Source organism: Colletotrichum navitas (genome assembly GCF_030913465.1).
Source record: "Colletotrichum navitas strain CBS 125086 chromosome Unknown LY79scaffold_45, whole genome shotgun sequence".
Taxonomy (NCBI): domain Eukaryota; kingdom Fungi; phylum Ascomycota; class Sordariomycetes; order Glomerellales; family Glomerellaceae; genus Colletotrichum; species Colletotrichum navitas.
Genome location: NW_026850591.1, coordinates 12,492 through 24,585, shown reverse-complemented (window position 1 = coordinate 24,585; position 12,094 = coordinate 12,492). Strand labels below are relative to the sequence as shown.

The window sequence follows — 12,094 nt, the reverse complement described above, 5'->3', positions numbered from 1 at the left end:
AGCTGAGATGTTGATGTGTGGATGTTAACCCCTGAACCTCAAGAGCCTCAAATACGAAATACAAGTCAGGAGCCGCGGAGATCCGCCTTCTGAACCAGACGAGGCCCCGAGTTTTCGGTAGTATCATCTCCTCTCGGAGACTTTATCTGAGAGGCATCCGAATGACACGAGCTGATGACGCACAGCTGATGGGCCATCTAAACGGGCCGAATCACCAAGACAGCTGATGGCAGACGCCTGAATGATTTGCCGAGTTGGTCAGAGAGTGATCATCTCTGGCAGTGGCAGGGAACGAATGAAGGCAAAGACCAAAGTTCGAGTCGGCGGTGCAGTGGTCGTCTCTTCTTCCCTCAATACGGGAGAGGCGAAAATTACGAACGTCCAATGTCTTTCGAGATCTTGCAAGGCAAGCTAGCTGGCTTTTGCCGCTGCTAGCCGCCTAAGAACTCTTTTTCAGCTTTCAGCTCGTCGCGGTCGCGGAGCCACTGGACGGTTGGACTTGCCTAAATCAAATAATATACGACGATCTGCTCTTGGTGCATTGGCAACTTTGCCTCCTGACTCATCGTCGTTGCATGGTGAGTTGGTTCATTTGATGATGCCGTTAGGAGAAAGAAAAAAAAATCAAAAATACGCTTAACTGTGGCGAAAGCGATCCATTGGCCCGGGGGTTTGGGTCGTTGTGCTTTTTGACGGAGAATGCCGGCGTCGCCGATAGTGTGTGTGGCTGAGCATGTATGGCGGCTGGCACTAATACCGGCATAAAATCCGGGTCCAATGCCAATCGAACCGGACTTGCCGTTCAGACATAGTATTCAGCAAGAAGGGGAAGTGAAGAAAAGGGAAAAAAAGAGTCGATCGATCGCTCTGACCAGGAAATAATCCCTTTCCAGAAGTCGTATTTGTTTCTTCCATGGTGTCAGCTTCGCCTTTCCCGTTCAGCTTGCCCGGTGGCGCGAACGGCATACGAGCTGACTTCTTGAGCCCTCAGAGCGGAACGGCCGGGCGGCGGACCTTTGGAGTTGTCGGGTCATCGAATTCGACCTCATAGGACTGCGAAGGGACAACTGTCGTACGCTGGTAGTGTGACGGACAGTAAGACGATGGATGACATGCGCCGTCATCTCGGAGATCAAGTGATATATCCATACATGGCTGGATTATGAGGACCAGGTGACGGATGTCATGTGTGCATGCCATTGCCATCACCAAGTGGTGGTTTCCGTCCGTCGTTGGGCAAAAACTGCACGTGGCGGAAGCACCGTCACCGCCAACACGAATGACTTCATTCGCAGTGCGGGCACGACGGTCCGGACGCAATCAGTCAGGCCCCTTTCTCCGCCCAAGAAAGAAACTTGAATGGAACCGAAAGAATCGTCATGTCGACCTGGGCTCAGGACCGCATTGCTGCCAAACGAGGCTTTGTTTTTTTTGTTTAGAGTTGGGAGTTCGAGGATGAGGGAGCAGGGTATGAGATTTCCTTGAGGTGCAAAGCTTGAGGGGGAGCGACGCTGTCCCTGAAAGCTTTTGGGAAAAAGAGTTCGCATGGTTCGCCTGCGGCTCTGCGCCGCAGGCGAGGCAACCAAAGATACGTACCTTGAAGGTACGTACCTGAGGTACCTCTAGGCACGCATCTTCCAGGCGAACCACGCCTACCATTTTGGATCAATCGCCAACTCGGCAGACTTGTGTCAATCTAGCTACCTTAAAGCAGAGGGGAATCGGCCGACTTCTATAGTTTTTCCCCCTTCTCTCTACAAGCTCTACACGTCAGTACCGACTGCCAGTCACTACATTTATTGAATTATGTGTACAAAACCGTCAGAGGTCATTCCCTTGACCGACCGCATCACGGATCGTCAGCGAGCAATTGCTAGGAGAAAAAGAACATGTCCTATTCCCGACTGCGGACACGTTTTCCCCTCAGCTTCCACACTAGATGCCGTCTCCGGGCATTTCCAAGACCTCGGCCATAATACGACCGACGAGGCTGGCAACGATTTGATAACACAAACATTTTTGCAGTAGGCCATTGCACCAATCGCTACAATCGCTTGGCCTTCTAGTAGCTAACCTCTACTGCCTTAGAATAAAAGATCGTCAAGGAGGCAAGCCTCAGCCAACCCCACCACCACAACTACAATCACCACCACCCACGGCCGACGAACCAAACCATGCAAATAATGCCGACGCAACTCCCCGTACTTTGCGCAATGCGCCAGACACGGCCCGCGCCGATAGTCCTTCCGCTGCCTCCGAAAAGAACAAAAGAAAGGATAGCGAACACAGATCAAGTACACAAAAGCGTTCTCGCGCCCGCCAACATACGTCGGTAGTCAATGATAGCGATTTTCAGAGAGGGCCCAGCACCAAGCCAGGAAAATTATGGACCCCTGACGAAGGCACTTCTCAGCCTCGCAAGGCTGACATGGGACGGCCCAGAGACCGCGAGCCAACCACGCCAAGTCGTACTTTTGACCACTCTTCCGTGGAAGACAATACAGAGCTTATGATTAAACAGCCTGAGACTCGTCCTATTAGCCAAGAACAGCTTGTGGCCGAAGTGAAGGGTATATACGCTGGGCTTGTTATGGTAGAGAGCAAATGCATCGAGGTTGACAACGCTCAGTCGTCGAGTAAGGATACAAGCCCAATACTAAACAACGAGCAGTGGCAGGCGCTGATTGCTCTGCATCGCACTTTGTTACATGAACACCATGATTTTTTCTTGGCATCGCAGCATCCTTCTGCTAGCCCGGCTTTACGCCGGTTAGCAAGCAAATACGCTATGCCGGCGCGCATGTGGAGGCACGGAATCCACTCCTTCCTCGAGCTATTACGCCACCGTCTCCCAGCATCGCTGGAGCATATGTTGACATTTATCTACCTCGCATATTCTATGATGGCGTTGTTATATGAGACGGTGCCGACATTTGAGGATACCTGGATCGAGTGCCTCGGCGACCTGGGACGCTACCGGTGAGATATTGCATCCTTCGTATGGCTCAGAGTCCCCTCCTAGCTTCTTGCTAACAGGCCTAGAATGGCTATCGAAGACGATAACATCAAGGACCGCGAGGTGTGGACCTCTGTCTCTCGTCATTGGTACTCAAAGGCAAGCGATAAGGCCCCAACGACAGGACGACTGTACCACCACCTCGCTATCCTGGCGCGCCCCAACGCTCTGCAGCAGCTGTTCTACTATGCGAAGAGTCTCTGCGTTCCCATCCCCTTTCTCAGTGCTCGGGAAAGTATCATGACCCTCTTTGACCCGCACCTGAACGGCACGCCCACGCGATTGCAGGAGATTGATGCTGCCTTCATCCGCGCTCACGGGATTCTGTTCTCTGGTAAGAGCAGCGAGCTGTTTGCTCCCTCTGTAAAAGAGTTCATTGGTAGTCTCGACGGACACATTGCACGGAATACAAAGGGATGGATGGACTGTGGATACTTTATTGCTGTTGCTCTAGGATGCGCCATTCTCGAATACGGCAGCGAGTCGAACCCCATCATGATGGCTATCAAGACGAGCCGCACAGATGATGCTGACGTCCAGATGGAAGACCCTGAGACCTCGGTAACGGCCAAGTTCCTTGATGCCCTCGACTTTGCGGTCCGCACCCACAATGTGGTCTTTCAACGCTTTGCGGACCCAAACGTTAACCCCTACCTTCACGTCACTCTTTCGTTCCTCTACCACATGTCACATTTTGGAACAGCAATGGGTTACATTGAGTCAAAGATGCCGTGGAAGCTCATCTCGCTGATGCTGAACTCGCTCTTGAAAGAGTGTGCGTCGGTGGACAGGATTGAATCTGAGGAGTTCCCCCGGTCCAACGACGAGACGCCTAGACCTCTGCCCGAGGACTTTGCGCAACGCGGGCTGCTTTGGGTCGATAAGTACTACCCCGACGACTGGTTCACTTCAAAACTTGACGACGACGAGAAGTACTTTGAGGTGGCGTCGATGACAGAGGATCGTCAGGAGAGGTGCCTTTGGCTCGGTTGCCGCATCGCGTCATCGGGCAACTGGCTGACATACGATAAGTCGACAAGACAATTTGGCGTGCCGCCACAATACGATTTCGAAATACCCGTCATCGGCAAGTCCGATGCGAAGCCGCAGGTGGATCTGCAGGCGGGCAACGACGGTGACGTAGTCATCCCAGATGTCCCGGATGGAGGTCCCTGACGGTTATGGATTGGCGAGCTGTCTTTGTGTTTTACGTGGCGTTCTGGGTTTTTGGTGTATAAACAGGTGTCGAGGGCTGCGCATGGGGTGGGCGTTACTGTGAGGGCACGGAAAACGAGTGCATGGCCGGGGCGTTTGCGGTGGTCTCTATTGTTGAGGCTCAAGCAGGACTGTCTTTCAATTGTAGTAGATTGCTCTCAGCATCTAGCAGAAGTCTTGATGACTGCACTACGTAGCAATATTACCGAACCAAATAAAGATTCATTTGTCAGAGCCTAGAGGTGCTGCATACCGGGCTTTTCTACGTATCGTAACACTACATATGTACCGGTTGAACTAGACCGCTTATGGGGGTTTAGAGCGACTATATTAACCAATAGAGTCACGTTTGGCTCTACGCCAGCTGTGCAATAGTTTGTCTCTAAGATCAGCGTTACACAGAGTACAACCAACCTTCACATACCCAATAGATGCATGTTATAGAAAAGGGAAGATATGACAAGAATGCTCCTATATTCATTACATGTAATGTGAGTGATGAATGAGAGATGTAATGAAGCACATGACAGAGCTGATACCAAGTGCCGGTTATGTATGAAGCTATCGTGACAAAGGTGGGACTCAAGCCACGAAGGATCATCTATTATATTTTGGGATGCATTTCTCCATGTACCGTTGGTCGTAGACCACGCATTCCTTGAACAGTCGACCTCACTGATGTTACGCACGCGCAGCCCAAAAGCGCTTCCAGTCCCTCGTGGTCCCCGTTGTCAGGCCGGGACGTAGTCCGGTCCGGCCCGGCCCGGGGTGATCGGCCTTGCAGCCGGCAGATGCCGGCTTCTTTCCGGGTACGTTTGGCGATTTTTTCGATCGGCACCACCGTTCTGCACCGACCGGGCCGGGTAGGAGGCGCCGACAACAGGCAGAACATATGGAAAGGTGAGCATCTCTTTCGGTTGACCAAGGTTCCGACTTGAAATGCCTTCTCGATGCCTCCCCCGCCCCTTTGCGAAACCTGAGGGAGCAGAGAACGGTCTGACGTGATGTAGGAAATCCTCGACGGTATTGGTAATATTGTTCCGAAGAATAGATATACACATGCATCATGGTAACCAATCAACTCACCCGCACAAATGTCGTCAGGTGGTGGGCCAGCCACTGCGACTTGCTGATCGGGCGAAGCTCCATATGCCTTTCCCCCCCTGTGTGGATATCCCAGCCACCCGAACTTACGAATGCAAACAGCTGCCTTGTCCAAAGAAAGTTCAATAATCAAGAATCCAGCGTAATCACTTCCTTTCCCATCCTCCCCAGCGAAACAAGGCGACCCGAAGTACTGACGTTTTTGGGTAGTGCGGTTCGGCCGAGGAAAAAATATCGTCGTCATTCTTTGCGGGCGCAGTGAAAAGGCAAAAGGCAGAAACGCTGGGGGCATACGCACACCTACCTATGCATATGCACACCCTTCCGAGAGTGTCGTGATATAAGCCGTAATTGCGCAGTGGCAATTACGGATCCGCTTTTGTCATCACAGAGAGCCATAACCGCCCGCTCCCCCGAAAGCCGCAGCACGCCATGACCAGGACGGCCGTGATGACGAATGGGCATCCCTGAACCACTTTAACCGGTCACCGAAGAAGAATAAAAAAACCAATCGTACAGAGTCATTGTGCAAATTCCCCAGGCTGCTTGCAACCCGGATCCGGGGTTCTGTTTCTCGGGGGAAAAGGGTGGGGGGCCGGGTTTACAGATCCGGTGTCCCCCTGATATTATACGGAGGCCATAGGTCCGCGTAGTCTCTACCCGGGTAGCTCGGAAGCCTCGAAACCCCCCTCCCCCCCGCGAAGATTTGCAGATGACATCAGGCCAAGTCACTAGGGGGGCGCTCAGGGGTTCGGAAAAGAAGGAGAGCCGTAGCCTTGTCTTTTCTTCTTCTCCGCAAAAAGCCGAAACAGGCCCAGCGTCGCGCTCAGAGGCGCTGCTGCCTCCTCGCCTGGTTCCGTGCCTGGTTGCCTCGCCTCAGTTGGAAGGGGACCGTGGCCAATCCTTCATCGGACTCCGAAAGGACGACTGGATGGCCCAGCTCTTCCGTGGGAAGGAAAGAGAAGCTGTCGGACACGCAAAAGCCTTCGACCAAAGGAATTGAGTGGCTGAGGCGGTATTTGTAGCGTCAATGGCTCAGCGGTCAAGTCTGAGGTCGCTATACCACGGGACCATCGGGCCAGGAAGGAGGATGACGGCCGAGGTAGTTGAAGGGGGGGAGCTTGCTCTCGCGACTGGCAGCCTGGAGCCTGGTTCATCCTGCGTGGAAGCGGACATGATCATAGATCCCGAACCCAGGGTTGGCAAGATGTCGGGCGAATCGCCCTGGAAGAATTCTAGGGCGAGGCGGAAGGGACCTTTGGGGGGACCCTCCTGGCTTGTAGCGCAAGGCGACAGTTTCCAAGGGTTGCATGCTTTTCGCGAGATGACCTGCTGCTGCTCCTCCCAGCTCACACCCACATTGATGGGGCGTCCTCTTACTGGCCAGAGTTCTTCGCTGATGTGATCAGAGATCAGATAACGTTTATTATTAGGCTATCGGTTGCCTTCTGTCTGTTTTCAGCATAGCTGTGTCAGGCGACGATGGTGCAGCCTCCCCCTCAGATGCCGTGTATCCCTTTCGTAGCAATGTCTCATCGACATGCATTTATACTAACTCCTGGAGCATTCCATGTGTTGCCCTCGTGGACGCTGTGTCTCCTGACCTCCCTTTCCTAACCCACAAGTGGTTTTGGGGGGAAGCGGAACAACGTCGAAAAGAAAGAAAAAAAGAAAAGAAATCCCCCCCCTCGGCAATTGCAACATTTCCCCCTCCCTTACTTTTCATTCTGAGCTTTCCAATCAGGCTGCATCGAGAGGCATATGCTATAGGTATCCATGTGCCAATCGGAACTCGGCGGCAGAGTGCCTCCGAGAGGAGCTTGCTGTGCCCGAAACTGCAATGATATGTCGCCCACGTCCCCATGATGCGGCCATCGGTAATACACACGCATTATTGCACCTTAACGCCATGCATGAGTTTCGGTGAGCGACTTCTCTGCCACAGACCTATCGTCCCGCACCATGACAGTTGTTGAGCATCATCTTGTCGCTGCTGCGGTAAATTGAAAGGTCTTGACCAGCTAGACAGATTTCTGTTGAGACAAAGATGGTCATGAGGACGGAACGGTATATCAGCTGCAATTAACTCCCTCGTTGTTGCACTTCGTGATCTACCGAAACAATTTCTGAAGGGAAAAAAAGAAGAAAAAAAGAAAAGGAAAAAAAAAAAAGCAGGGGCGAGCAAGCGAGCGGGCGTACGAGTGGGGTTGAGAGTTGTGGATGCCGCCTGGAGTTGCCTGGAGTTGACGGCTTGCAACGAACTAATATTGCTACTGTATGAAGGTTTGGTCGGGAGATCGGACGAGGAAGCCTGTTCTACTGGATCAAATAGAGAGTCGAGGAACCGTTGATCCGTGAGGCAACCATGTGTTTTCGGTTTCTGCCGCACTGATAAGTCCCAACATATGATGAGGGGAAGATTAGTGGCAGAAGGCTGGCCACTCATGTTTCTTCGCGATAATGCATGCGGATGCAGCAAGAGTAGCACTGGGAGTAGCCAACAACCCGTGAGGGTCCATTTATCGTAGAATTAGATGTAGTGAAGCGGGCTGCAGCAGCTTGCTTAACCGCCTTAGCCAACGTGCATATTGCATAATATTTCTGACTTGGCACGACCGATCAGGGGCCGTTCTAAGGAGGGGTCCAGTCTACTTCGCTAAATACTAACAACGTGAGTGTGTGTGACCTCTCTCCTATTTCCCCCGATCCTCGTAGTCGATTCTGTATTAGCTGCGTCTTTGCCTGCCGACGAGATGGATCCAATCACAGCCATCAGTTTGGCATCCAACGTGATATCCTTTATAGATTTCGGCACCACAGTGATTCGTGGGGCGAAGAGGGTCCAGGATGCAGGGGCTCTGCAGGATAACGACACTCTCGACAGCGTCGCTCGTCAGATGCAGACGTTCACAGTGAAGCTGCTGGCGCCGGGCCAGACCAATCTGACCGGCGCTGACTTGGGCCTGGCCGAACTGGCTGCCAAGTGCAGGGACGTGGCTGGCGATCTCTCGGAGTTACTCGAAAAGAGACAGGCCATATGGTCTGTGATCAAGAACCTGAAATACGACGAGGAAAAGAAGAGCCTCGAGGCAAGGCTGGGTTCTTGCCGTAGCCAGTTAGGAATACAGCTCAACCATCTTTCAAGGTGAGATGTCCCTCAGGCTGCGCCGTACATGATCGGCAACCACTGAGTTCCAAGCAGTCAGGAGAACAGAACAAGACTTCAAAATATACTGAAAATATCCGAGAACAATGCTCGTCGGCTTGAGGAGATTCGAAACTCAGTCACCCAGCTCCGCAATGTCATCGATACGGCCGGTTTCGACGATGTTGCCGGAGGTCAAATGCAACAACTGTACCGCATCCCGGAAGACATGGTTGATGCTGTAGCCCAAGAGCGTAAACTCAATGGTATCAAGTCCCACGGCACGAAAATATTGACCGAGCGGCATGATACGATATGTGAAGCCCATTCACGAACCTTCGAACCTTCGAATGGCTGGTGTCTGAAACAGAGGAAAATACCAAGCCGGCGAAAGTATTTCGCCCGGACTCCGGCCACTTTCAGGCAATGGCTTTTCACACTCAGTTTTCTCACCAAAACTCAGATCCTTCGCTTGAGCTCGATGGTGACGAGTTGATTGCCAATGAAGACGACATCTTGGCAGAGTTTGGAGACTGGAAAAAACATCATGGTATACTGCTGGAGTCACTACGCCACAAACCTGTCGGTGAAACAGACGTGAGCAACGACTTCAGGGCGAGGCACTCCGCCCGAAGACTATTTTTGGAATGGCTCTTCTCGGGGGAAGGGGTTTTCCACTTTTCCGGCAAGCTTGGTGCAGGAAAGTCAACCTTGATGAAGCTAATGTGCTCCCACGAGCATGTGCAATCTTTGCTAAAAGCATGGGCGAAATCCCGTGAGTAGATATTCCGACCCCTAACCCTGGGTATCATATTAGCGCATTTTGATCACATTGCTAACCGATAAAAGGCAATCGTAAGCTTGTATTCGCGAAGCATTTCTTTTCCAATATCGGGACCAGTCACCAGAAGTCCCTGCCGGGCATGTATCGTACATTGCTTCACGATATCTTGGAGTCCTGCCCTGACTTGACGCGCTCAGCTCTGCCAACCCTTTGGGCGAAAGCCCGGGAAACGCCTTGGCAAGTTGGAAAAAAGATCTGCGTTTCCGACAGAGACGTTCATAAAGCCTTCGATTACGTCGTTGGAAGCTGCAAGACCGACAATAAACTCGGATTCTGCTTCTTTGTTGACGGCTTGGACGAGCTTATCCTTGAGATGCTGGAAGACCAGATGAGTCAAGCGAGACCAAATGCTCCGGATTCCAGCTCATCAGTTGATCCGGAACATAATCAAAGCCAGGAAGTACTCTTGGCACCCAACGGTCGGATTGAAAAGGCCCTACAGTGGCGTTCAACACTAGCAAGATACAGCATTGCATTTGTGATTGGCACCATGTTCGGTAAGTTAATCGGGCCTTCTGAGGTCCTGGAGTAGTACGGCTTACACTGGCACAGGCGTTACAGCAAATCACATGATTCAAAGATGGCTGCAAATTTGACTAGGCCCAGCTTTGTCTGTGAAGAAGAGACTCTGCTGTAAAGTTTTCGTATCATCAGAACTCGTTGCCTGTCTGCGACTGCCGACTGTGCCTCGGACTTATCGCTAATACCAATTTTCTAAACCATATTGTGGAAACATGCCAAATTGTCTCATCGGGTTACATACTACATATCAGCCAGTTGCCTAATAACGCGAGACGGCAAACAAGCCAAAGGAACATCTTCTGACGCTTCTCGGCCATCGACGCCACCTCAAAGTACTTATCGTCGTCATCAAGCTTTGCCGTAAGCCGGAAAGGGAGTCGCCAGTTGAAGCAAGAAAAACTAGACAAACCGACCGAAATAAGAAGGGAAATCCATGTGGGCCAAGTTAGAATTAGTATAATAGAATGGCAACGTGGCCTGCACCTGACAACCTAACATGACTCCAGGGACCTTGAGAATGCAGAAAGATAGGCTGGGAATTCTAACATCCTTGCGGTTATACCGGCCAAGAGGCTCATGCACATACATTGCGGACCTAAATTTTGCATTCTTCTCGGGTCGTGAACTGGTAGATCGCCTTGTATCAACTCGACGTTGATCACTGATGATATCCGCCGCGGCAAAGGCACTCCAGAAGCAGTTTAACGTAAAGTGTATGAAGTGTTAAACGCTCAATGTATCAAATAACATAGAATCAATGCTGGATATCCGATCAAAAGATAAACCGATAGCCTGGAAGGACGGAACCCGGAGCACCGTGTTGTTGACATGGCAGTGGTCCCGGTACTTTGACATGGACGATAAACACGACAAAATCTCCTCCGGATGCCTTCGTTGACTAGACCACGAATCCCGGCACCCGGGGTCCATCAATCCTTTTACACTCGGGCCTGTTGGTTCAAGATGCGCCCGGTCTCTTGTCCATTTTCATAGGCGGGGATATCCACGACCCGTTAGGGTTTTCTTTGACATTTTAGTTATGAGGATCTACAGTTACTTGGCAATACGGTGGCTGTGTCTCGACTTTCCGTCGTATTTCACGCACGAATCACATTGGATGAAATATGTGATCCAACGTCTCCGGCTGATAAGGACGCCAATGAAGCCAAAAACTAGGATTAGCTAAATGGCGGGGTAATAGAATCTAGTTTACCAGGCAACTTGAGGCATTTAAGCGTCGTCCCCTCGCCATTCACTTCATTAGCTTGGACGCCTTGTCCAAAGCTCCTCCTGAGGAACGGCCTCCACTTAGCTGTCACAATATTGATTACTGCCTGTTCACGAGCCATAGTTTTGACGGCGTCGTTCAAGGCGACTGACGCGTGGTAACAAACAAGTGTCTACTATGACCCACATGTGTGCAAATGTACCCCACTATCACAAGGATGCTGACACCTACTTATTCAAGGAAGATGCAACGCACCCGAAAGAACGTTAATCTTCGGCGAACATTCCGTACTCCGATCACAAGCACCGGTTTCAAGAAGGGGGTGTAATTACCTTGTCACACTTTTTGGCCTGGCCTTACCATTCTGCCTCAATCACCAATGAGACGTGCAGATTTCTCACCGAAAGGCTTCACGTGTGACCCATGCTCGTTCAAATGGTACGCTGCCACACGCACTGCTCTGAACAAAGCTACCAACGGGTTTTGAGCTTTTCAAACCAGAGCCACTCAGATATCTGTTATCGTAGACAGGGTCACGGCAACTGTAGCGCCTCCAGAGGTCTTCGCATTGGGCCCATAGAGAATACATGTACTGAGGTGCCATGTCGCTACTTACAGTCAAGTGAGTGTGTGGGTACCTGGAAATCAAGTTTTCCTCTTACACATGCTTCCAACCATACGGGTTTCACCAATGACTCCGACTATCTTACTCCATTGTCAGATGTCAACAACTATGCGAATACGGGGTGCAGAAGCCACCTCCTACAACACCAACAAGACTGGAAGCAGCGGGATCCCTTGTGAAAAAACCACACCCTGAGAAAGCTGTCACACCCTGATAGCATATCCTAGCCGTCAGCACGGCAGGCTTCTTACAGAAAGACGCACCTGGCTCTCGAAGAGACCCCAAATGATATGTCAAGTACACCAGCAAATGCAGAGCAGTCAAAAAAGGACGCGGAGGCAGCTGTGCGGTAAGAATACAAACCGAATGATGCCACTTTCAGTGGTGTGCTGCAG

General features: G+C 51.4%; 5 protein-coding genes across 5 annotated transcripts; 3 read left to right on the top strand and 2 right to left on the bottom strand.

The window, feature by feature from the left end:
- Positions 1-2,899: 2,899 nt before the first annotated feature.
- On the top strand, positions 2,900-4,192 carry LY79DRAFT_518944 (uncharacterized protein; the record flags this gene model as incomplete). Its single annotated transcript, XM_060555082.1, has 2 exons — positions 2,900-2,979; positions 3,043-4,192. 2 exons carry the CDS (start codon positions 2,900-2,902, stop codon positions 4,190-4,192), a joined length of 1,230 nt encoding a protein of 409 aa, XP_060412327.1.
- Positions 4,193-4,432: 240 nt separating this feature from the next.
- LY79DRAFT_269465 (uncharacterized protein) lies at positions 4,433-5,996 on the bottom strand. Its single transcript, XM_060552006.1, has one exon. It carries the CDS (start codon positions 5,625-5,627, stop codon positions 4,836-4,838), a length of 792 nt encoding a protein of 263 aa, XP_060412326.1. The 5' UTR covers positions 5,628-5,996; the 3' UTR covers positions 4,433-4,835.
- Positions 5,997-6,983: 987 nt separating this feature from the next.
- On the bottom strand, positions 6,984-7,932 carry LY79DRAFT_269343 (uncharacterized protein). The gene has a single exon (XM_060552005.1). It carries the CDS (start codon positions 7,779-7,781, stop codon positions 7,227-7,229), a length of 555 nt encoding a protein of 184 aa, XP_060412325.1. The 5' UTR covers positions 7,782-7,932; the 3' UTR covers positions 6,984-7,226.
- Positions 7,933-8,088: 156 nt separating this feature from the next.
- On the top strand, positions 8,089-8,484 carry LY79DRAFT_519003 (uncharacterized protein; the record flags this gene model as incomplete). Its single annotated transcript, XM_060555090.1, has 1 exon — positions 8,089-8,484. The coding sequence occupies one exon, from the start codon at positions 8,089-8,091 to the stop codon at positions 8,482-8,484; it is 396 nt and encodes a 131-aa protein (XP_060412324.1).
- A 710-nt stretch (positions 8,485-9,194) lies between these two features.
- On the top strand, positions 9,195-9,856 carry LY79DRAFT_518935 (uncharacterized protein; the record flags this gene model as incomplete). The annotated part of the gene is made up of 2 exons (XM_060555081.1): positions 9,195-9,255; positions 9,330-9,856. The coding sequence occupies 2 exons, from the start codon at positions 9,195-9,197 to the stop codon at positions 9,854-9,856; spliced, it is 588 nt and encodes a 195-aa protein (XP_060412323.1).
- Positions 9,857-12,094: the final 2,238 nt, after the last annotated feature.